The sequence below is a fragment of the Mytilus trossulus genome, chromosome 5, assembly GCF_036588685.1.
Source record: "Mytilus trossulus isolate FHL-02 chromosome 5, PNRI_Mtr1.1.1.hap1, whole genome shotgun sequence".
Classification (NCBI taxonomy): Eukaryota; Metazoa; Mollusca; class Bivalvia; order Mytilida; family Mytilidae; genus Mytilus; species Mytilus trossulus.
In genome coordinates, this window is record NC_086377.1 from 57,473,964 (window position 1) to 57,501,124 (window position 27,161).

Sequence of the window (27,161 nt, forward strand, 5' to 3'; positions counted from 1 at the left end):
TCTTTTATACTGCGCTAATGCAATCGAAAATGATGTCATACACAATTTATGGATTTTTTTAATCAGAATTATTTACAGTCAGTACGTGTTGTAATTGAAATGATGCAGTCGGAATCAAACGACATGGAACAAAGATAAGATCATGTGCTGTTGTATATATGAGACTTTTGTGGTGTTGACTATATCTATATTATTCTATAAGTATATCTTAGTTTAGACAAGTTTTCTATTCATACTGCATGGAACAATATATAGATGATTGAAATCGTGAGATTTTTTTTAAGAGCATCGGTCTACTCTTGAAGACTGTATGTAACATACTTTATGACTTTTGGTTATTTATGTCGTTAGGTTTCTGTCTAATTGACCTTTATCCCACATCTTCTTTTATTCATATTGGTCTGTCTATTGCATGGAAGGGGAGTGAAAGATACCAAAGTGACATTCAAGTTATAATCACAATTGTTGTAAAAACATAAGCAGTTGTAATCACATTGTCTGTTTCTATGTATGTTGGCGTATTTTGGTTTCGTTGTGTTCCTCTTATATTTGATATGTTTCTCTCAGTTTAACTTGTGTAATTTTTTGGCTTTATAAATAGTTTGATATGAGCGTCACTGATGAGTCTTATGTACACGAAACGCGCGTCTAACGTACTAAATTATAATCCTGGTACCTTTGCTAACTATTTTAATTTGTAACACAGATTTGTTTTCGTTTAATCGATTTATGACTTTTGTACAGCGGTATACTACTATTGCCGTTATTCAGGACTTTAAACTTTATACACACCAGTTGTATTGATGGAAAACTTAATTATCATTTCCTGATCTAATAAGGAAATATATTGTTATAGATAATAGAGAAACAATTTAAACTATTTAGACAGTTTAAGGTGTGAAAGTCAAGTGTTTTATGTTAAAATCTGTTTTAATTGTAAAAAAGGAAAACATCAATATGTGATAGATTTTTTTCCCTAAAATGTTTTATTTTTGTGATGTCTAAGGCACTGACAATTTACCTATTGAGGAGGGCATACTTTCTTCAATTTTTTTTTTTTTATTCTAATTGTCCTGATAAAAATGCTTGAAAAGGGCAATAAAAACACTTTCTTTTAAAATTAGGTAATAATCGAGATTCGTTGTGTTCTAGTACTTTATTGGAATTATTTTTGGGTTTTGATTAAAGTTAATAAATATCAGACTGTTCGACTTGGTATTGGTTGTTTCATGAAAAAGAGTGCCCATTGTTTTAACGTTGTGTTTTTTTGTTACATTTTATTAATATCATAAAAATAAAGGGGTTGCACTATCATTGTTGTTGTGCAGTTGATAAATTATAAACATGTGTACATATAAAATTTTCATAACAATTTTTGTAATCGGGTTTGAATACCTCGTACAAATAGTGATGAAATTGTTTTCTGCTTTAAAAATCAAAGTTAGGTGGGGACATACATTTATTAATGCTAACAATTAACATACATTTCATATTAATATAAAACTATAACAAATATAATACAACCAGTAACAACGTAGGTAGTCGTTGGTCATCTCGACGAGATTGGTTTTCTCGCTCAAGCCGGTACGACGAAAATGAGAATATTAATCGAATTGTGTTGAGCAATGATATATGTAATCTGGTCATCGCTAGTTTACCCATGACAACATTGTTACTTTCATAGACAGCACATGCTCCATTAGTTTTTAGCGATAATTTTTCATATCACTGTAATATGCTGAGAAATTAAATTATTAGTCAGTTTGATCAAAGGCAAATTTCATAAAATAGCGATAACATGCATTATATTTCAACTAAAATCAATGATAAATGAGAGCATCTAGCTTTAAGGTAATCATATTTCATTATTTGGTATATTTCAAAGTCTTAAATATTATCATGTTAAAATTTATGAAAATCTTAATTTCATTCATGAATTTGAGAAACTAATTGAAGGACAAAGGTCGGAGACGTTACTCTTGGAAACCGCTCAAAACATTTGTATCAACCATAAATATAAATATTTAAAGCTTCGAAGTAACACAGACGTTTTATTTTTCTAACATTTAAAATCACAAGTGAGGTTACCTCCACAACCATGACATAAATGACATTCATTGTATTTTAAAGTTTTTCAATGCATGATTAATACGGGAACTTAAAACCAAATGAATTTCGTGCAAACGACAAGTGATACAAGGGTTGAACTGGGACATTCTAATAATAAAGGATAATTTTGCCCGCTGAATTTGAAACCTTAGTTTTATAAAGTTACACATTTTATTTAAATAAAACATTTACAAACAAAATATCATTTAGTTCATGCCAACATTGAAATAAAGCTGTTTTAGAAAACGCCTGTTGTCAAGGTAACAATAAAATCTATACAGCTTCAAACTTTATTAATGGCGACCTTTCGTCTTCCGGATTACGTGTTACTCTCTGTCTGCTTCTGACACGATTACGTTCCCGCTGTCGGCATTCTTTTTCTGCTCTTTTAGCCGCTGCTACTGCTGCGATATCCTCGTCATTCTTGTATGACCAGCTTGACCGGTACCCATGCCCAAATCTATAAGGAGCTCGAGCAAGGAAATGCGCAAGCGTAGAAAGACGATGAAATAGCATGCAGAAAAATTGCACTAAAAGAAGAATGCCGAATATAAGAAGAAACACAAGACCTGCAAGTAGAAAGTATTTTTTGTAGCCGATATCAAATGTTAGCTATCATTCAATTACATAGTTTTATGAAAGTGATCGACAGATAAGAATACATAAGAAATAAAAGATTAAGCATACGAAATGTTCAAGATCATACATAAGAAATGCATATATACTAATACTTTTGGGGCCCTTTATAGCTTGTTGGTCGGTGTGAGCCAAGGCTCTGTGTTGAAGGCCGTACATTGACCTATAATGGTTTACTTTTTTTAAAATTGTTATTTGGATGGAGAGTTGTCTCATTGGCACTAACACCACATCTTCCTTTATCTATATAAAACATCGGAACTTTGGAGACTTCTTTAATTTTTTTTTACTTAAATAAACGTACTTCAATTAAGTATGGCATTATACACCCAATTGCTATAAAACCACGATAAATTTGATTAAGTGAATTAACATAAAACATACAAGTGAATAAAACAATGTATATAAGAAAATTTGTATATTAAATAATATGAAGGGACAATTAAAAAAAATCATCAAAAACTTGAGCAATAACAGTTTAAGAGATAGAAGAATTAGCTAAACATATTTGGTATAGCAAGATGGCTATTGATTGAAAGATATAAGATACATGTGGATAAAACATTATTATAGGACGACATAAAGCTGGATGTTTAAAAGGATCACGGATTATGTTATAGTCATGTTGTAGTTGGACAGGAATATATATACATTCCTTCAATGTCATTCCAAACATGATATTTGTAAAGATGTCATTACTTCCTGTGAACTGTTACAGATATGTAAGGCAAAAGCATACATTACAAGACTGAGATTCCAAAATATAAATAGTCAAAATTTCTAGTTAAAAATTTTCATTCTTTTCAGTGTCAAGTCGCAAGTTTATGATTTTATATGTCAAAGTTTTGACACAAAAAGTATTTGAATGCGAACTTAATTTTTTGATACGCCATTTATACGCTTCCGTATCATATATATCGGTAAAGTCACAATAAAAAATCCTATTTAGACAGTCTTGCATTGTTGATCCCCTTGTTCAAAAGGAATCAGGGGTGACGTCTCCTCGTCATTTTCGGATTTTTTATGTTTTCGTTTCGACCGATTATGAGCGACATGACTGCATTTTACTTCTGCTCTTTGTACTTCAACAGCAGCACTTTGATCTTCTGTTGTTTTATATGACCAGCTAGATTTGTACGCATGTCCAAATGTATATGGCGCTCTAGCAAGAAAATGGCGGAGAGTAAACAGACGATGAGACAACATGCAAATAAATTGTACTAAAAGCATTATTGCACATATTAGCAGAAACAAAAATCCTGAAAAACGAGATTGAAAACTTATATTTAAACAGAAACACCCTTTATAATTCAAAATGTGTTTCATTAAGATTATTATTCGATAAAATAATGTCCAAGTGCATTTATTTCGTGCATCTTGGGACGAACCTGGAACATACAAGATTTTCATGAAGTGAAATTCGCATGAAGTTCTTTAATGAAATGATAGATTCGAAACATAAACCCTTAGATTTAAAAGACTTAAAGAAAAAACTGGAAAATAAGAAAGGAATCCCCACTTTTGAATTGATGTAAAAATAAAGAGGTATATTACACAAATTGTTTTGTTCCTTAGTTTTGAAATTTTGTCAATAGTTCCTAGTGTATAATGTGTTATTATCTATAAAAGGAATAACATTGTGTGTCATGTTGAACAGAATTGTATTAACATTGAATTTATGTTGTTCAAGCCTTTGTTTGCATATGTACAAGTCTTCAATGGTGTACGGTAAATAACATGCAGAACAGGAACTCTTACAATTCCGGAGAACCTGACTTCTCCCAAATTAATGCGGTGTCCCTGCATGTTGCTTCCTGTCTTAATTTGTCTTATAAACTTCGTATGCTCTTCCTTATCTCCTTTCTCTCTTTTTATATGGTTAATTTTCTTTAAACTACGAACAATTTATTTGGCCTTTTTAACTTTTTTTGGATTCGAGCGTCACTGATGAGTCTTTAGTAGACGAAACGCGCGTCTGGCGTATATATTAAATTTAGTTCTGGTATCTATGATGAGTTTTTTTATATATTTTATCTTCAATTTACAACAAATTGTCTATCTAAAATCGGAATCAATATTAATAAATAATTCTGTTTCTGCTAAAACATATTTCATCGTGGTAGTTATTTGAAAATTAAAATGTAATGAACACTAATTTCGAAACATTAAATATTCATTTATTCATGAATATACCTACCGACTGGATTACTTCCAAGAACTAATAAATTTATTTTTGAGGCAAGTGTTGAAATCAACACCAGCCAAAGGGAGTTAACCGCTAACAAAATCATCAACCAAGTGTTTCTTAGTTCTTCTAGTTTTACTGCAATAGAAAAAGATTACTGTTTACGCGGCAATTTCACCACATCTCTCTTTATCAATAGATAGAAAAGTTTAGTGAATCGAAATTGTAAATAAGAATAACATTTTTCTTGCCACAGAAACGTTTCTTGTGTTTATAGCATATATTATTTAATTTTTGTATGCTATCATATTATTTTATGTTTTTGGTCCATATATATTAAGCTACTTTTTTTGTTATTTTTAGTGTTCAACTTGAAGTGAAGTCCATTGCATTATAACAATTAAATAAAGAAGAAAGTGCCTATATTCTATATACAAACATATCCTTATTAAGGGGTGATTTCATACTTTTTAATTGTCCAAGTAAACTAAAAGCTTCCGATGTTGGTTTAAGATGCGTGTCTGTCAGTAGTTTCCAGAATTCATACTCTGTTGAGTTTATTTTCTGTATGTCATGTTTAATAGCGTTGTCCAATCTTTGTTTTATCTCAGCATGCAAGAGTTCCTCTACAATAAAAAAAAATATGATTGAATGAACAAATGAAGTCAACAGTAGTATACCGCTGTTCGAAATTCATAAATCGATTGAGAAAAAAAAATCCGCGGTTACAAACTAAAACTGAGGACAACACATCAAATATATAACTTCAGAGCGATAGAAAATATATATTTAGAAACATGATGCCTGAATAAAACCACCGCAAAAAGAAGCATTTTTTACTTTCTCATTTATACATAAAAGGAAACAGATCATGCATTTGCATGCATGTTTGTTACGGATTAAGATTATTCACTTAGAAAGCAAGGACAGAGTCAAAACTCTTCGGTAAATATTGCACAAATAAACATACGGGTAAATTGTTACATTAATATTATTTAAAAAAATTATTACCTAACCTGATGTTTTTTTAAAATTCACCCTATACTTGTACTGTTTTAATTTACCAACCTTTTGTTGGCGTCCTCAAGTATTTTATTGCCTCTTGTAAACGTCTCACGTGGGCTGAAATGAAGATAAATAACTACTTATAAATAACCATGAAGTAAAAAATGATCTCCTTAATAAGTTTCCATTATCCTAAATTCAAATGCTCTGTCATTTGTGATAAATTCACTTTATCCAGAACTAATCTTTTTAAACAACATGGAAGAAATCATGAAAATATCGTTGTTAACAAACTGTACGAAAAATGCACAGGTACGTTGTCGAGCAAACATATGCAGGTGTCAGACAGATCCCAAAAATGATTACAAATGAGTCCATATTGTCTAGTTGCTGACCATATATGGTGGCCTTATGCTCTGTGGAAAGTATAAAGAAGTATGTGTTGGACGATCCAAACATCTGACGAACCAAAGGACTGACGGAAAAGATAAATTAAAACAAGTAAGGCATAAATGAGCATCCGATATAATAAAGTTAACAATGTTGTAATAAATTAAAGCAACATAAACAAATGTAAAATTATAACTGTAAAGAAACCAAAAAAAGCGACATGTATTTATTTATAAAAAAAAATATATGTTGGCTATACGTTAAAGGTACAGCAACCTATCACAACAATTACTAAACACTATATATAGAGATTCATATTCTCGCAATGTACCTGCTTTTGTAATTCCAAGTTCATTCTCAATATCTTTCTTTTCAAACGTCTTTAACTGTTCCAGATCTTTTGTTTTCTTTATGTGACATTTTGTAAAAGCTGATTTATACTGATGTAGACCAATGTCTTTTAACCAGGTATCTACGTTGTCCTACAATAGTTCCAATGTGATATGAAAGGTCTGTATTCATTGGTCAACGCCATTGTTACCAAAATATTTGATTTTCAAATATTCGATTTCCAAAATGTTTAATTCTTTGAAATATACACATGGAAAAAAGTATTGCAACGTCAAATTGAAATTGAAATTAAAAAAACACACTCTATATTTTTTTGTGATATAATTGGTTAAAATAAAACTAGTTAAACATTATATAAATATCACCTGAGTTTGATCAATAATTATCGACTCGATAAGTTTTTATCTGCACATGCAGCTACTGTACCCGTAAACAGCAAAACATGTGTTTTTATCCTCATTGTTTTCAACACTTTAAATAACCAAGTTAATAAAGCTATGTGATTGACACCTTGTAATGGGTTCTCCACAACTCTTAACCGCAGCAAGATGGCAGATTATCAGCATGAGAGAAGCAGGAATGTTGCTGCGACAACCGCACGTATTGTTGGTCATCACCATTCCACTATTAGTTGTTTTGAGAATAAAAGTCAGGCAATAAACGATGTTAAAGACTATCCGAGATCAAAACGACCCCTTATGCCATCCGCAAAGGGGAAATCAAGCATAATGAAGATTGGTAAATAAAAAACCCATTGCATACATTACAATCCTAAAAAGAAAGTGGTTGGCATACAGGAGCCTTTTAACAAAAAAAATTTCGAGATCGACTCATCGCTACTGGTTATCGTGCGATAAGATAATTTCGGAGACCTTTGCTTACGAACAGATACACAGTTGTCCGTATCCAATGTAGTGCAGAGCTCGCCAAAGTTGGAAATTAGCACCGTGGAGGAAGATCCATTGTTCCAATGGAATTCGGTTTATCTTCCTTCGCCCGATCGTAGCCCGGATCGAGCATATATTGGACACTATTGGGCGTAATGTGCGCGAAAGGACACCCCAGTCCAAACACGTGATGAAATAAACAATGCCCTTCATCAGAAATGGTTGCTGCTACCTTAGCAACACATTAGTCGATTTATGGCAGGAATCAGAGGACGTTAAGATGCGGTTATCCGTTTGACTGGAGGCTGCGCACAAAGTACTCATTCTTTGGCGTATAAAGATCAACCATGATGTGAACAGTCATCTGAAGATTAATTTTGAAATGTCTGACATTGTAAAGTTCGACTTCAGTAAAAGTTGTGAAATGCAATTTTTTGTACAAAAAAAAACACTTAATTTTGTTATTAAAATTGTGGTTAGATAAATCTTTTTATTCAAACATTTTTGGTTCGTTAAAATGCCAGGTAATTATAAACTATGTTTCAATATTATTTTACAAATATTTTATCATATTCCATCCAAAGTAAAAGGCTGTTTTTTTAAGTTTTAAAAAATCAAAGTGTTGCAATACTTTTTTCCATGTGTATAAAAAGCATTTGCTACCCCAGGGAAATGTTATTTGAGTTGCCGTTGATCAACCTGTCAGAACTTTAGATCCTCGATGTTTCTCCAACTTCATACTTTATTTAGTGTTGGTCGATCATGCGTCATTGATGAGTCGTTTGAAGACGAAATACATTTTTGGAGTACAATATGTTAATCCTTGTATTTATGATGAGTTTATTGGTGTGAAACAATTTTATAGCGTCACGAGTATGGATTATATACGCAAGCGCGAAATACCTCAGAGTGGATGGATTTTCTTTTTTGCTATAACATAATTAATGTGCGCACATTTCACTGAGTTTCTACAGTATTCTACAATTTAACTATAGGATGAAAAAGACTTTTATCTGAATCAAAGAAGATTTCGTACACAATATGTTGACAGAGAAGTGTGAACATGTAAAAAGATGCATATTTTCTTTCAATATTTTGCGAAAAATTTTGATCTTTTTTCATAAAAAAAAATAGTCACCAGAAATTAATTTAGATTGTACATAAGACACATTTCATTGGGAAACTATAACATAAACAATAAACAAGTATGGCTTTTGTCAAAAGTTAATATTGAAAATTATCATATTGAAAGACACTGTCTTTTTTGGATGTGTTAAGACTTTGAACCAGTTTTACGCACTAATTTATATTTGATTTCACTTACTGGAACTGCAGCCTCTATTAGAAAGTCTGGAAGATCTTTAATTCTATTTTCTAACATAGTTCTCTGTGTTTTCTTTTTAATTCCTATTCTTTTTAAATCTGTTTCAGTCATACTTGCTATGAAGCTGGTATCATCGTAACCATGTTTCTTGAATAATGCTACATATTCAGTCTGAAATGGAAAATATAATTCTTATCCAATCGTTATGTAACACGCTTTCTCATTGGCTCTTGTTAAGTGTACAATTACAATGTACCCGTCGGAGCCGCTTCACAAAATTCCGTTTATAAGGCTACATATTCAGTCTGAAATGGAAAATATAATTGGTTTACCTTGGCGATAGAAAAAAAACTGTAGTTCGTCAAAAAAATATTGAAAGTTAACATGTGTACGTACTCTACAAATATAATAGAAGATCTATATATTGGTAGCGCAATTTTAGATCAACAGTTACCTTTACACATGGTCGATCAAGTAGGCTTATATACGAGTCGAAATAGGGTCTACATTTGCATTCTTTAGTTTCTCATACCATTTTTGTTCATTCATTGTTGGGTTAATTGTTCTCTAATCTTAATAAGTCAGCCCTCAAATAGTCTCTTATCTTCTTTCTCTCTCTCACATTATTCTCTATATTCTTAGGTCAATCCAGATCCACAAAAATATTTTTTTTTTAATAAAATCACCTTTAAGCCCGGATCTATTTGTTGGAACCAGTCTTCAACTTTAATGATTTCATCTTCATCTCCATATGTATATGGGTCATCTTTAAGAAAACAACCAAAACAAATAAAAGTCTGAGTATGTGTTATGTTTACTCTTCAATGATGAAAATCGAATGGAGAAATTGAATAAAAGATACGTTTTTAATAATAATTGATATTGATTGAGTGTTGGTGTTTTGCCCTATTGGCTAATCGTGCATTGTTGACAGTTTTTATTTTTTTTAGTCCCCGAAGAGAACCACCAACTTTCCTCGAAAGGAATCTCCATGGCAACCATAGTAGTCATCTAAGATTGAAGTCGAACGATCCCGCTTCGTGCGCGCGTTAGAACTCACAAAATCAGTTTTCACAAATCTAGTGATACATTAAACAATAAATGAAAACTTAGACAACTTGGCCTCTGCTATTAATGTAGGTGATGCGCATTTATACATTTGTAATTATATGTATGTATTTTAAACTACGTAACTGACAGACACTAAGAAAGAAAGAAATGTGTATCCTAAAGACATCTTGTTTTTAAAGATATTACTACGACAGGGTTCACATATTAATACAGCAAGGACGCTTATTGGTGGACCCGGTTACAATACGGTAAAACGATTTTTAGCAGTGAGCGGGCACTTTTTCACACTAGGCATTGGATTTAACGTCCATTATTCTAACCGGATGTTGTGTACTTTTTATCCAATACAGCCAAATGGACGACTAATTTGGTATGATTGCCAATGAGACAACTCTCCATAACAGATCAAAACAAATAGAAATTAATACATATATAGGTTTCTTTACGTCTTTCATCAATGAGCAAAGACCATACAGCTTTAACTACCTTGATTTAGAAGGTCTTCTCTGCTTTCCTGATGCTCATAAATGGTTCCACTTGGTCTTCCTTGCCAGGATCTTGTAAAACTTCCCTCTATATCACTTGCCTCCGAAGATACCCGTTTCCGGCCTACGTATGGTATGTCTGAGGTTTCAATACTCGTTGGTGGCTTGCTGTCATGTTGGTCATGCCGTTTGTCACAGCAGCTGTTGAATTAAAATATAGAGCATAATGTTTCATCACAGTTATTAAGTATTATTACAATGTATCAACATCAATGATAAAAGTATAAACATGTATTTTTTTTGCCATTTTGATATAGAAAATTATCTGAATTTGTTTTGACTTTGGGAAGATTGTTTTGTTCTACATTTATTCTTTTACCATGCTTGATTGTTGGTTACTTAACGTCAAGTGGCAAATATTTCATGCATATTCAGGACGAGAACTAGTTCACAATAAATACAATAGGTAGGTCTTGTCATAATAGAGGTCATTTCGGATAATGGTCGGGGAAATTTAAGCTGCCACTGGAAAATGAGGTTATATAGGATAGGGACAGACATTTTGCCTTGCAACAGGCCACTTACGGGCCCTCAAAGAGTTGTTACAAGGGTTCTGAGCGTGCAAAGAGTGTGGCACTCTCTTTACACGAGACATCGGACATTCTGACTGGACGTGACTGCGATCTTAAATACATCCCGCACAGCCAAACGGACGCCCCATTTCGGCAAGCGTTTTACTGCCGGTCGGGAGAAGACCAAGTAACCGTATTTTTATTTCCCAGTCACCCTTGGTATTCTTTTACCATAAATTGTCACTGATTCAACCATTTGATATCTATATTAAAAGAAGAAATGTAAAACCGAATCTGATTAAACATATTTTGTTTTAGAGTTTGGGAAAAATATTCTATGTATGACTAGGATGATTGTGAGATTTAGATTCTTTTTTGGCTTAACGTCCAGTGGAAAATGTTCCATTGGTAAATATTGTCTTACACATTCCTAGAGCCAATGGTATAATGATATTTCTATTCATGGTGAATGAAATATCGACCATAGAAATATATATTTTAAATAGGTGATTTAAACTTTTGTCCGGAAAAAAAGATAAAGCCAATCAAATAATTACATCTACGTTACTTACAAAAATATCTGTCTAAGAATAGCGCCGAGATATTCATACCATGAACTGGCCTTCTTCATAGTATTCTCCTGTTTTTCTTCACGTGTCCCTGAATATTTTAAAGACTGAGTTATTATCTTTCTGAAAAGTTTCAATGAGACAGCGAACTACGACATTAAGACGTAAAACATAGTCGGCTCCAGGGGGCTTAGGGGTCCGACCCCCCTATTTTGTGGGAAAAAATTTGGATTGATTATATAGGGAATCACTGAAGAATGGCTTAGCGGACCTCGCCCCCCCCCCCCCCCTTTGAAAACTTCTAGGTCCGCGCCACTGTAAATATAGTCTTATAAAAGACAGTCTTCTATATACAATATTATAAGCATCAAACAAAATATATTCCCTATTATAAATATTACAGATGAAACTGTGTAATAATAAACAAAACAAACAAGAAGCAAAAAAAAAAACAAAAAAAAAACCAGCATCATTGATTCTTATATAAATCCCATTAGGGTGACCTGTCTAATAATACATAATTAGTGTGGAGTGAAGCCATCGTAGACTGACACAGCGTTATTGATGCTTAATGAAGTTTGCCCTTATTACTGATTAAAGCAGCACATGATTTGAATCGAGTGTACCTTCCACGTGTGGGATTCGAAATCACAACCTTAGTGTTGACAGCCTATTGATACAGTGGTTCGACCACTCGGCCACGATACCCCTCTTTTAAGTTTGCAACATTTATTCCGTTGATAGTAATTTCGTATTCTTGACGCTAAATTCGCCTTCGTCTCGTTGATAAGTGATTACTAAAAATCAACGTGATACACAGAATGGAAATCGTTTCCTATGACTTACCCACGATCTGTTAGTAGTATAAACAACACTATGAATAATCAATATGATGTACCCAAAATAGAAGTCTAAGTAGATACCAGTAATGTCAACGAAAATTCTTGTGTAGTTTGATGGACTTACCCCAAGATCTATCGGTTATGTTTACAACACTATAAATAATCAACATGATGTACCCGGATGGTAAACACAAAAGGAACCAGAGTCCTTGGAACAGACAGGTGAACTCATCTAAATGACATATTCCAGTCACGAAAAAGAGGCCCACGAGACAACCAAAATATACTGTTGTTATGGAAATTGGAAAATCCTTACTAATGGCTGAAATAAAAAATAAAACCAATGTTAATAACGTATGTTAGAATAAAAAGAATGCTAATAAATGTTTAAATGTGAAAGAAACACTTAATTACATTTATCCGATATAATTAAAGAAAATAATGATCCTAAAGCAGGTATGAAGTCCACCCTCTTAAGTACTAACGGCTTTAGATGGCTGAAATGGGTAGCTGCATAATATTAAATATTGATCAAATTAACCACAAACCGTGTTCTTTGTATAATTTTTCGTATAAAATCTTGTATAAAAAGTATGTCTATCTCTTTTCAAGGTGCTTAACGTAAAGCTTTAGTGATTCCACGTTTTAGGAAAAAATAAAATCCATCTTAAACGTCATTAAAATTGAAAATGGAAATGGGGATTATGTCAAAGAGACAACAACCCGACCAAATAGCAAAAACATCGAAGTATACCAATGCAGTAAGAAAATCCTGCATTAAAACTAGTTTTAATATAAAATGGCCATCATCGAAATGTACATACCATCAGGGCTGAATGTTGGATTAACGGTATCGTTTCCGTCCTGGTACGGTTTGTTGTTTATATTTGCTAGATTTTCTACAATCTGTTCCGCAGTACCAACAACCACAGCCATCATCACCAAGGCGTAGGCGAAGGTCAAAATTTTCGCAGTCTATGGAAGAAAATAAATATTTAGCACATGAACTACTAGTATATCGCATCAATTTGAATTATGTACTCTTTCGTTTAGAGAGAAAGGTAGACCTTGAAAAACACTTCGGATATCTTCTTTATTTCAATTTTCAACACAGTTATGCAAGTTCTGAATGTTGCGTCATCATATGTTTTTCATGCTTTCATTTAAAATAAATCGTATGGATTGACAAAGAAATAGTACTTTTCAAGTCCTTCAAACATTAGGGAATAGTTTCTTTATTTAATTGTGCAGACACGTAAGTCTAGAATGTCGCGTCTTCATATTATATAGCGCAATCTCTTATTTTGATAGAATGGTTTAGAAAGCAAAAGCTAAAGAATTAATGTTTCTTAATAAGACGTCGAAAAATTCAATATCTAATCAATTTGGTAGACAATGTTGTTATAATACAGCCGTCTGAGTTTGATTGACACAAGCAGTGATATCGTGTTTATTGTGTTGCTGTCTTTATCTATTGCTAAACTATATTTGTGGTTTTACGTGTTTTAGACGGACTCAATAGTTATTTATCATTTGCTATATTACTTTATTCAAGTTAAAGTATACTGAGTATCAATACAAACGCAACCCCTACATATATTTTCCAATTAATACAAGTTTAGACCGACATATGTTTTTTTTAAATTGTCTATAGTCGAAGATAAGTTATGATATGCTTAAAGAATGTTCCTAGCAATTTTTAGAGCTTTTTGATTGCAGAATCTACAGGTTTAAAAATTCCACAATTAAAAAAAAAAGAAGTTACACTTTGGATTGAAAATTTCTATCAGAACTAAACCCTGTAGCAAAGGTTATAAAATATATCAGTAGGTAAAAAATGTTATTCTAGATTTTTGCACATTTTTTATTCAAGGAAGTAGTGTTGTTATCCTAAAACAAAACTTACAAGTAACTGTGTCTTCTGAGAAGTCTTTATACAGATTATTCCGTACAAAACAACCAGAATAAATTGTACGATGACTGTTGTTATAACTTCTAATCCCCAGGCATAGGCTAATCCTCCTATAAAAGAAAGATAGTTTTGTTTCGCTCTAAAAAGACAGCAAGCTTAACCAATAAGTACTTTCTTCGTTTTAATAAAACAAAATAGTAGTTTGGAAAACAAGTATCGTAAAAGAAGAACAGTGACACAGTGAAGGGTGGTTGTATGTATATGACACATGGAACGGCGAGCATAACAAATAGAACGGCAAATAAGACATGCACGAGGCAATAAACATGAACAGTGAACATGTCAGTGAAGACAATGAAGATGCAAAAGCAATCAAATTGTTTTCAGAACGTTGAACATGACACAAAGAGCGTTGTACAAGACACAGCAACCAATTTTTTCAGAACGGTTAACATGACACAAAAACAATGTACATGACACAGCAATCAATATATTTAGGAAGGCTGAACATAACATAAAGAAAGATGAACATGACACAACATTCAAATTGTTTTAAGAAAGTTGAACATGACACAAAGAACGATGTACATGACACCGCGATCAAATTGTTTAAGAAAGTTGAACATGACACAAAGAACGATGTACATGACACCGCGATCAAATTGTTTAAGAAAGTTGAACATGACAAAAAGAACGATGTGCATGTCCCAGCAATCAAACTGATTTCAAAAAGTTGAACATGATACAAAGAACGAAGTACATAACACAGCAATTAATGTTTTCAGAACGATGAAAATGACACAAAGACCGATGTACATGACACAGCAATAAAAATGTCTGCAGAACGGTGAACATGACACAAAGAACGTTGTACATGAAACTGCAATCCAAATGGTTTCAGAACGATGAACATGACACAAAGAACGAAGTACATGACACTGCAATCAAAATGTTTTCAGTACGAAGAACATGACACAAAGAACAATGTAAAAAGTCCATGGTACAACAATCAAAATGTTTTTAACATGACACAAAGAACGATGTACATGACACAGCAATGAAAATGTTTTCGTAACAATGAACAAAAGGAACATTGAACATGATACGGAGAATATGACATACCTGATATGATAAGCATAACAGTGCTTGGTCCTAAAACGGTGGATACCAGTAATGCTGCCTGATAAACTAAGAACCAGATTGATATTCCCTGATTTAACTTTCTTACAATCTTAGCCTCTTTTAATAAGAGGTACAGGTTGGCTATCGTGGAACCTATCCATCGTCGCCTTTGTGTGTAGAACTCGTCAAACTCCGTGGGACAATTCGTATAGTTACACGAAGCAGCACAATAGTCTATTCTCCAACCACTTTGCACCTATAGTTATATTTCATAGAATAACCTTATTGGTGATTAAGGCATTGCATTTTTGTGTTATATTTAAATTTTGGGATTTCTGGTTACATTATTTAGCCCGTAGATCCGGATTATGTTTAACAATTAGTTATTGAGTTAGTTGTTGTCTGCCAGTGAAGCACCATGGCTGGTGTTGAAATTGAAAAAAGCAAAGTATGAAGTTCATTTTTTTTGGTCGTTTCTTGGTTCTTATCATATATAGTCCCCTTAGATCAAGTACATATTATGGTGGCTGACCCGGGCCCATTTTACATTTTTCTCTAATCTCAATTTATATTTATTCGAAACAAAACTTTGGTAAGTATTGTCATTATATTAATTTTGGTGTAATTTGGACTCTTGAGAATAGTAGTCTCATTGGCAATAATATCACATCTTCTTTTCAATATAATCAGCACAATCCATTAAAACCAGGCGGTTATTCATAATACTGTATGGTAAATTAATTTTACCATAAGTGTACATAGCCAACGATCTTCTCCCATGTCTTTGGTGAGAAACTCCAATCCTTTCTCCACATTAGAGGCGTAAGTAGGTATGATGTCACGTAAAGCCCTGACTCTGTAAACACTGAAACATCCAGGAGCACACAACACTGATCCTAACACATGTTCTGCAGCCTATAAGTATAAAAGAAACACTGCATTACTACTGTAAAATAACTTACTTTCGCCGATACTTTATTTCGCGTTTGAAAATTTCTGTCGACTTCGAATTCATGGCTTTTTATTTTCTCGGTTTACTCATTTCCTGGATGCAATAATATGAGAGAAGACCCATGTGCTATATATACGCGAAATTTTTCTTGCGTTATCTATACAGTCTCGATATTAAACTTTAATACGTAGTAAACTGATTTGAAATAACAAAAGGTGTAAAATGGTAACGACTATCCTGTTGTTGCTGTCTTGTCATTCTAGATCTTCTACCATTTGTTTTAATTCTCATACATCGAAATTTCCATCTATCTATATATACATAATATATATAGTTTTGCTTTACTTTATACCTTTTGAAACCAATGTCCAATAGCATATTCAAACTGTTGATACCAATAAAGTGGCCCTTCACCTAGCGGATGTGTGCGTGCGCAGACAGCACCTACAGATGTATCACGTGTCATTAAGTCAAGTAGAGCTTCTACTGAGTCTGGTGTAAATTTGACGTCTGCGTCAGTTGTTAGAATGAAAGCTGTTTCATCATCAACTTAAACAATAAAAGGAAATTGTGAAAATTTGTCGTTCTGGAAGGAACTTAGTGAATATGGTATGAAATATTTGCCATTGGGCGTTAAGCAAACAATGACCAATCAATCAATCAAGCAACTGTTAGCCTGTGATATAAGCAAGAATAAAGTTCGAATGTTCTATAACTCTTTAGTTCTGTGCACGATGTATTGTAAAATATTTGTTCCAATTAGAAGAGATGTTTTTAAATGAAAAAAAATCAAGAGACTTTCTACCTGTGATAAAATTTCAAGGTAAATGTGTAAGATACGATCAACATATTCATCAAACAAAACATTTATTGTGATACCGAACGGACGAACGAATGGATAGACGAACGCACATACAAGTAAACATCTCTTTCCTCTCCTTTAGTCGTATGCTGGCCATTAAAAAGGGAAAAATAGTGATGCATTTAGGTATAAATGAATAAATAAATAGGATTACAGTTTGCAGTTTTTACTTTCTTATATTCCACAATTTCTATTTTCATTATTTTCTGTTTGTTGGTTAAGTATATTAAGACATAATTGTACGCTCAATTTAGACTGATAGTAAGTATTTACCGTTTGCGTCTTCTTTGACAAGGAAATCCAAGATGTATGACATATACATTATTTGACTCCATCGTTTCTTATTCTTTACCTAAAACATGGACATACTATCAATAAATTAATTCTTAGTGACTGTCATACGAGTGAGCGGTTTGGCTAGCTACAAAACCAGTTTTATCCACCATTTTTTTACATAAGAAAAGGCCTGCACTAAGTCAGGAATATGACAGTGGCTATTCATTTGTTTGAGCTTTTGATTTTTGTCATTTGATTAGGGACTTTCCATTTCGAATTTTCCTCGGAGTTCAGTATTTTTGTTATTTTACACTTGATAGTAATGTTACAGGTTATCTATATTTGACACTTTGGAAAGAGGATTATACTTCAAAATATTATTTGTATTAGAGATAATTAAAAGCATTCCCGCAATCAGTTTCTTATATCATATCATCAAGATAATTTGGGCTAATATCACGTTAAGTCTACAAGATCACCTGAGATCACAAACGGTATTTGCTGGGGTTCGTCACGTGATGCTGCGTTTTTAATTTCTCAATACGTTGTGATTTTGGTGACTGTAAATTCGTTTGCTTTTTATGAGTTCGAATATCCCTTTGGTAAACGCCTCTTTCATTCTGATTAAAAAATTAATAGACTAAGATTATTTTATTATGTCTAACAGTCGAGAAACATATTTGCTGTCTTATTATCAGTATGCTGAATCTATTTTGTTAAAAAAATCGAAAAATTAATGAAACTAATATTTTCTATTGAAATATCGACAATTCACGTCTGAGAAATAAAAAAAAACGACATTACATCTCTTGTGTCGAAAAATCTGCATACGCTTCTACTTATATCTTTTGTTGAGATAACGACAAAATAAGGGACGACATCAAAAGATCGATGTAGGATGAAAAAACTATGTGCATTAAGTTTTTTTTATCCTTCATTGAACTTTTGATGTCGTCCCTAATAGAGTACATGCATATTTCTTTTATCGAAACGAAAAAATGCGCATCCAATATACATAAAAAAAAAAGCATGAAATATATGCCACTAGACGTGCAGCAAAAAACAATCAATTGATTTCTATTCCGAAGTAATAACGAAATAACGACAAAGTATCTCTTCTGTCGAAATAACGACATATTTATTATTTGTTGAAAGAAAAGACACACGTATCAGTTTAGTTATAATAGCACTGTAATGACCGAAGTGAATAAAATATAAAGACTGGATTATTCGGGTCGGGTTATGTTAATTGTCTGTAAAATGTCGAAACTTATTTCATCATTTATATGACCCCTATAGCGCCGAGATATGACACGAATTAAAAATGTATATATATTTTTTTTCAAATGGGATACTTCCTTATAATATTTGTTTACATGTTTTGTCACGTTTTTACCTATTTTTAGTCTTAATCTACTGCTATCACATTAACCTGAATTTTTAAATGTTAAAAAGGCTGTTTAAATTTCTATTTTGGTATCTATTCAGAAATTTAAATTTTTGTTATTGAACACTTTAATAGGGAGTCACAAGATCGTCAGATGTCTTTAAAAATAATGTCATGTACGACGATTTATTTTCTATCATTTGTTACATCATTTGTGTTGTCGTTTCAGTGTTGTATTTGACTTTGCCATTGGAGTGCGAGGTTTGGCATGCCTTAAGGCCAGGTTCGGCCCACCACTTTTGTTCCCCTTTGGGAGTGTCCTGTGCCGGGTCAGGAAGATGGTCATTGTTATAATATTGTTCGTTTCTCTTTGTGTTGCATTTTTGCGTTGGGTCGTTTGTGTTTTCTCTTATTTTTGAGATATTGAGATAAGACGTGGCACGGTACTTGTCTATCCCAAATTCATGTATTTGGTTTTCATGTTACATTTGTTATTCTCGTGGTGTTTTGTCTGATGATTGGTCTGTTTCTGTGTGTGTTGCGTTTCGGTGTTGTGTCGTTGTTCTCTTATATTTAATGCGTTTCGCTCGGTTTTGGTTTGTTACCCCGATTTTGTTTTTCGTCCATGGATTTATGAGTTTTGAACAGCGGTATACTACTGTTGCCTTTATTTACATACACAATTTTGAAAAATGTCTATTTTTTCTTGTTAATCACAAATCTGTTTTTTCTCAAACATGCAGACTGTTTCTATTTGGTTGTATGATCACAGAAAACACAATAATGAAGATTTAAAGAAAACTTAAAACAATATAAATGAATATAAAAACGTAATGTGAGAATTATTGAAATCAATTATCCTCTGAACATCAAGCGTCCATTTGAAAATGACAAAATATGAAAATAAATAAAACTCGCAATAAAGTCACTAAAACGCAACCTTAAGTACACGTTGAAAAATAAATATGCTTGTTTTCACCAAAGTTGGTAAACTTAAAAATAATAAAACAATGTCAAATAAGTTTGTTCACAACCAATTTTCCTTTTTCTTTTCTCACCTTTCTATTATCCTTCAAGTGAATAACAAATGTCATAGGTTGACCACACCCCTCCCCTTTTGATGCAGGTAGCCTCCAACTCAGACGAAGTCCATAAGGGAAGTCAGCTTTCGTACAGGTATCAACATCACCAGTTTCTTAGATATAATATAAATATGATAAAAAATGTCTTTTACATTTCTTACTTAAGCTCTGTTATTGAAAATCATACATTCAACGCTATTTCAAAACGGCTCTTTGATAACGAAAGTATGACCCGTTTGAGCTAAACAATAGATAGTGAGAGTAAGATATTACAAAGGGATAATTCACAGTTTCAGAACCTAATGCAAATTGAATATTGGTAATATGCAAAAACGTGCTCTAAAAAATTGTGTTTGGTTTAAAATGTCATAAACAATTGAAATTCAACCAATAATATGTCGATATCTTTATTTTCAAGTTAGCACAAGCATGTGCATAACCAATATGCCGTTGACCAAAAACAGGTGAATTGTAAACTTACTCAGAACTTCCGGAACCAAACTTAACAGTTGCAGTGCTTTATCTCCTATCACGTTCCCTTTTATCCCACCGTCAAATATGATATGTGATTCAAAATGGCGCGTGCCATATTGTTTTGCAGCATTGATCAGAGAAATAGATTCAAGAAGCTGTTTCATTTCATCTCTAGTCTGTAATAGAAATTTGTGTCATGCGCATGTATTATGAAAGAGACAGAATTTGGTGGGAATGTACATGAGACAAAAAGATAGTTATAGCAATGCAGTTGTTTCACAAGAACAGCACCGAAACTGATACTGACAACCAGCAAGTTTTCACAGCCTAGTTATTGCCATTCTACATTTGTCTGTTACTTCAAAGGTATTTAAGCTGGATCGAAAAAACTCACACAAACTTATATGAAAATGGTCTTAACGGTTGATTTTCATGTTCATCGCGAGAACTTAAAATTTTATTTAAGGTACAAATCTATGAATTCTGATGAAAACTGTATGTGTTAAACGATCTCTCGGAATATGTGATTGCATTTTATATTTCTATGTACACTTCGATATTTGGATATCTTTTTCCGACGTGGTCGGTATAGTTTCCGTTTGTGCCCTTTGAACGTAAGGACGCTTAACTATGGCAACAGAACACGCATGCTCGAAAGTCCTTTCTGTGATTGGACAAAATGCTGTCATGGTGGGTGATTTGGTTGTGTTTGAAAAAAACGTCTCGAAAATTATATCGTGATGGAAAGCAAGTGAAAAACTCAAAATATTTGAACTAGATGTTACAAAGATTTATATTTTTATTAAAATAATTGTTTCTCCAATAGCTCTTTGCATCCATAACAGCTGTTTATTCGGGACAATTATATAATTTTTAATGTTAACTTTGTTGTACGAACGTACATAACTTTAAGAACGCACTTACGCATGTGAGAGAGATTTCCGCGGGGTTTTGGTGATATAAACAGAAAGATACTACTCATACTACCAATAGTTTCTAGCTTTGTTAACCATGAATTAAGTTTAATGTAAACAGTAGTAAATGTATATTTGTTTCTTGTTATTTGCACTGGATTTTTTGACAAATAAATTGTTTAGGTGTCATCACAGTCAATATTCTTATATATCATTGCCTTAATATAACCAGACTTAGTAAAGAATTTCTTGTAGTTATATTCAGATGGAGATTTTATTAAAGAGGTCCTGCATCATTAAGTCATTGTGCTTCTGAAGGTTATCAAAATGATAGTTTTAAACATAGACTCAAATTTGAATACGTCGGATATCTTTTTTAAATATATTTCTTGTTTGACAATACTAGTCTATCATATTCTGTATGTTTTGGTCTGGGTATTTTCTTCTCTTTTTACTATTTTTTAAGATCTCCTTTCATATACCATTTAAATTCTTATATCATGTTCTGACTTACCTCGCGGTACATAGTGGTACAAATATAAACTTTGGTCTTTTTTATTTGTTCTTCTTGTTGTTCTTGTGTGTCGTCCATAAGTTGTGTCCGTCTGTCCAACAACATCCACTGATCTGGTAGGAAACTGTTGTACATCGGCATCCAAAATAACTGTAACAGTAAAAGAAACTGTCAAAAAGACTCCTTAGATAAATTAATAAATTACGAAGAAACTAAGTTCCAACTCTCACAGGCAAGGTTTGCAATCAGACTTTACATTTGTATTTTATCATAGTTATGTTGTTATAAGCAGTTGTGTTCTTTTATAGATGTGACTACATATGTAAACTTTCTAGTACTGGTAATGTTTTGTGTGTTTATATTAAAGATAGCTAGTTTCCTACGAAAATAAACTGGCATATGATCTATCCGAAAAACAACACCAGTCATACTTTGGTTAGCGCAAAAAAGCGCTTGGACTCATGAAATATATATTAGGGGTTTAGGTATTTCAAATAAGCGCACTCGAAGACTAAACAACTTGAGGCCTAATACATGTAAGTCAGTGATTTTTATATTCGTTCGTCATAACTAAACATTGTTTTCTAATGCTATTTTAGTTTTGATGGCATGTCAGAGAAAGTTTGGCTATAGACTGTATGCTTCAAAAACATGTTTGGTCTGTATATACACGTAAACATACCTTGACTTCTTTCTGCAGTACAATGGTTGAGCTCTTGTAAACATAGTAACCAGTAGACAGACATTGACCAATACAGACTAGCAACAAGGCTGGTAACAAGAATTCCAGATTTTCTGTTCCGTTATGGCAAATATTGTTGCTGTATTCAATATCAGTTTTCCCAAAATAAAGTCCAGAACACAAGTCATTAACATACAGCATACCAAAGGTAACAGGTGTTGAGAGTAGGAGGGGCACAGCAAACCCTCCCTTACCCATCTGTGTTCGTAAAACGTACAAACCTACGGCATAGCCTAAAATACTAGTAATAATATTAATCATGAAAAAATAAGTTTGGCGGCCATTTGTAGTTTCGAGATCGCCGAGCCGTAGGTCCCAGCCTTCCGACCATTCCTTAACCGACCAGCCATCAAACATACTTTGAATTAAAAAAGCAAAAAGGAACGTTGAAATTGTTTTAGTTCCGGATGAAATAATCATTAATTTATGTGTATATTTTTCTTTGGATTCGATTATACCGTCATCTGTCTGTTGGCTACTTGTTAAACTGCTACCGCCATACATTGACGATCCCTGGCTTTGCTCGTCACTACTTCTGCTTTCTGTCGCCTGGTATGCTCTTTCCGTGTGGAAGGCAGCGATTGGCTGATCAACGGAAACAATTTTCTTCCGTACCCATGGAAGCCACGCGGTCGATAAACAAAGTATGGAAACAAATATATGCCATAAATCCTTCGTTTCCACGAGTTTTTTGTCTGCTATAACAAAAATAGTTAAACCACAACCAGCTACGATCATAATTGTGGAAACAGCAAATTTGATTGGATTAGACTGCCTGTTTCTGCTCCTATTATTTATAAATCCAGTCACGATTGAATGACCAATATAAACTCCATCCATTAATAGAACTACGGTTGCGGATTTGCTAATTTTCAAGACTTTAAACGCAAACAAACACATACCAAACGATTCGATGAGACTAAGGCAAACGCACTGAAAAGAAAACAAGACAGATGTGATACAAATCATGAGAGTTTTTTGTCATCCAATATAATTACAAGATATTCGATTCAACATACTAAACAAGTATAATATGTGTTTTTAATAATTTTTTCGTCTTTGCTTTCGGATGGTTCTTTGCAAAAGTAGGCCATAACACTTGGTACAATATTTTAAAATTAAATTTTAAGAGTGGCGTCCTAGAAAGACCATATTTCTTTTTTAGTTATCTAAAATTGAAAGCGAAAACAATGCTGCGAGCAACCTCATTTCTAATATTATTGTTTCCTGATAGTATAGATTTTTTTTTGAAGACTTTTATTAAATCTATAGTTTGAAATTTCTCTATGGACAAAACAGATTTTTTTTTTCTTCTAAATTGTTTCTGATTGAAATCGATGAAACAAAACGCAAATACAAAGCAAAATTAAACAGAATCGAGTTGTCAAACAATATATGTATTAGCTATAAATTTACTCACATAAAATATTTTTAGTTTTGATGGCCATTTTCTATCTTTTCTATAAAGACTATTCCACGTAAAACGTAAACAAGTAAGAACATTTGGTATGACTAACAATAACAACAGCAATATGAAACTCGTCGAACAATCTTTTGAATTGTCGCCTTTTTGGTCAGTGAAGCAATTTCCGGTTTCGCTTAATTTAGTTGCTATTCCAATAGCAGAAAGTTTACTCGATACCAAGCAGACTAATAAAAGCACTCCAAAAATAATCGTTGCTACCCATTTTGTCACAACTACATATTTTGATGGATTTTCTAAAACGATATCTGATTGGTGGATATGTCTTTCGATTTTTGATAACCCGGATGCTGAGAGCTGAGATCTCATTTTTGGAACCGTTGTTCTGGTGAATGATGTTGTTGATGTGATTGTATCACCTAGACTGTTGGAAGCTGAACCCATTGTTTTTTCCTGCATCTCGGCCTGTGAACTCATCTCTTATACCACACCTAAAAATAAACTTAATATGAGGTATTCAGTTCACACAACAAGATGACGTCTGGTGTTATTGGATGTTATTGTTACTTGATCTTGGGTTTTCTGTGTAATTATTTGGGTACTGTTGTTTGCCTTTTTGTCATTTTAATTCGATATATAGTGTTTATATTTTGCACGGTTTTTACATTTTTCATGTTACAATAATCTAAAATAAAAATAACCGATATATAAATTCTGCCAAATTAGAATGACTTTTTTATATATTCAATCTTTTATCGCCATGTCACGTTTTCTCTTGTGCTAATGTTTTTTTAAAAGGGAAAGATGTTTTACGTTGTCTAGCTAGCTGACTTAATGGGCTTTGCTCATTTCAAAGACATCGTTGTAACTTGTATCTTAACTTTCATCCTTTTTATATTTGATATTGATGTAGTAATAAAAAAAAAACTCTCCTTATGACACAAGTCATGTTTACACTTACTAGTATTTATATATAGTATACTAGTCTCTTGTGGACAGTTGTCTCATTATCAATCATACCACATCTTCTTTTTTTTTTTTATATTAGACCTTGTTTTACAAACCCCTTTTACGGTCAAAGAATCAAAAATATATTCCCAACATTTTTAATTTTAATATTCAATCTAACAACTGACAATCGAAAAAAGACACAAAGACGAAAAGTAAACAAAACACAACGTAGACAACAGAAACATATCCAAAATTAAAAAAGGACTATATTGTGACTACCGTACGACTCCCTGACTGTCATCTACCGTCATAAACATACATGAAATATTTGCCACTGGATGTTCAGCAGCAACCAATCAATTAATAAATCCTGTCATCCTGTCATGATCTTAACTTTAGAAATTCAATATATGTAACTTCTATACGACATGATAAAGCAGTCGAACCACCAATGGATTTTGGCTGAATGTGAAAGGATCGATCAGATGCAAGACTGTTCGTATCAGTAAACTACATTGTATGAGTAAGCGTAATTTTTTTTTAAGCATTTTTTTGTTTTATTTGAATAAATTTGTTTTCTTTATATCGCTCGGATCTTTTGTTTGATAAAGATAACATTGGTCGATAATTTACCCATTTTATTACATGAATAATTATACAGAATTTGTCAATTTCCTTATTGAACAAATGCAAAGTCATGACAAAAACAAAACAAAAAAGAATCCAGGACATAACATATATAGAATGTCTAGTTAACGCGAGATAAGAAAAATTGTCATTTATAAAAATTAAATTAGATGACAGGATGACAGGATTTTTTGATTGATTGGTTTTTGCTTAACATCCAGTGGCAAATATTTCATGTATGATTATGACGATAGATGACAAAGGTCGTCGTTAGTTACAATCTGTAAAGGTGAAGATTAATGATTCATTGATTGATTTTCAATTACTTAAAGTCCACTGGAAAATATTCCATGCATGTTTGGTTCCGTAGGTGACCTGCTACAAGGTAAAATTTCTACTCCTACCCAACGTACACTCCTGTTACAATGGGAGTCAGGTAGGACGTTCCTGTTCTTTAAACCGGTAGTCCCTCTTTACAAAACCCACCTAGCTTTTTGTATTGACTGTAAATGTCTTCTAGAAATCAAAATATATGCATGAAATATTTGTCACTGGACATAACTAAACTACTCAAGGCGGATTAACAATAATTATATATGTAACAAACTATTTATGTCACGCAGATTAAACTTCTTTTTTAAAAACAACTTCAGAAAGAGACTTCGGTTGGTTTAACTTTCCATGTTATGATTACTTTTATCAATTATAACTTTACGAGCACATTGGGGGTATGTCACTTTGGTCTTTCATATATTTATTATCATATAAAATTGAGAATGGAAATGGGGAATGTGTCAAAGAGACAACACCCCCACCATAGAGCAGACAACAACTGACCACCAATGGGTTTCAATGCACCGAGAAACTCCTACACCCAGAGGAGTACTTCACATACATTTATTTATTTTGAATGAAAAATAAAACCCAACATGACTGCATTCCAATTTTTCTTGGGACAAATGAAACTTTCCATTTTAAATAATACTTATAAATTAATTACGGTAATAAAATAGATTGATAAATGTAACAAAGAAACATGAACGTCTTCAAAGTATTACAATTATTTTCCTCACTTATTCGTTTATAAGAAAACGAAACTTATAAATATATAATGTGTGTTTTTGTATCCGGCCATCCGGATTAAAAATGGGACAATGAAACTTTAAATTTAAATACTTAGTTAATTTGTGTTATATTTGTATGCAAAAAATCCTTGATGCATGATATACAGTAATAATTAAACATCTTCAAAGTGCAAGAATTTACTAAGACGTATATAAGAACACGAAACTACGAAACTTACATATTTGTTGTAATATCCGGCCATCCTAATAAAAAATGTGGGATCTCACTTCCTTGTTTCCGAAAAATGCAGTGATTTAAATTTATTTTACTACTTTTAATTTAGATGTTTGAATCACCTTGAAGAGATATCACATGAGTGCATTTGTTGTGAATGATCAAAGTGAGGGTTTATTACAAGTGGTTTAAATATAC

The 27,161-nt window shown here is 32.7% G+C and overlaps 1 protein-coding gene across 1 annotated transcript; it reads right to left on the reverse strand.

Annotated features, from left to right (window-relative positions):
• Positions 1-1,545: 1,545 nt before the first annotated feature.
• Positions 1,546-27,106, reverse strand: LOC134718963 (uncharacterized). The gene is made up of 22 exons (XM_063581842.1): positions 26,968-27,106; positions 24,084-24,577; positions 22,604-23,596; positions 21,922-22,071; positions 20,501-20,669; positions 19,996-20,132; positions 17,548-17,626; positions 16,765-16,961; positions 16,208-16,375; positions 15,461-15,716; positions 14,333-14,448; positions 13,251-13,401; positions 12,551-12,748; positions 11,588-11,675; positions 10,445-10,644; positions 9,574-9,653; positions 8,888-9,058; positions 6,657-6,807; positions 5,999-6,052; positions 5,398-5,556; positions 4,943-5,068; positions 1,546-2,678 (listed from the first exon to the last, which is right to left on the reverse strand). Exons 2-22 carry the CDS (start codon positions 24,561-24,563, stop codon positions 2,383-2,385), a joined length of 4,419 nt encoding a protein of 1,472 aa, XP_063437912.1. The 5' UTR covers positions 24,564-24,577; positions 26,968-27,106; the 3' UTR covers positions 1,546-2,382.
• Positions 27,107-27,161: the final 55 nt, after the last annotated feature.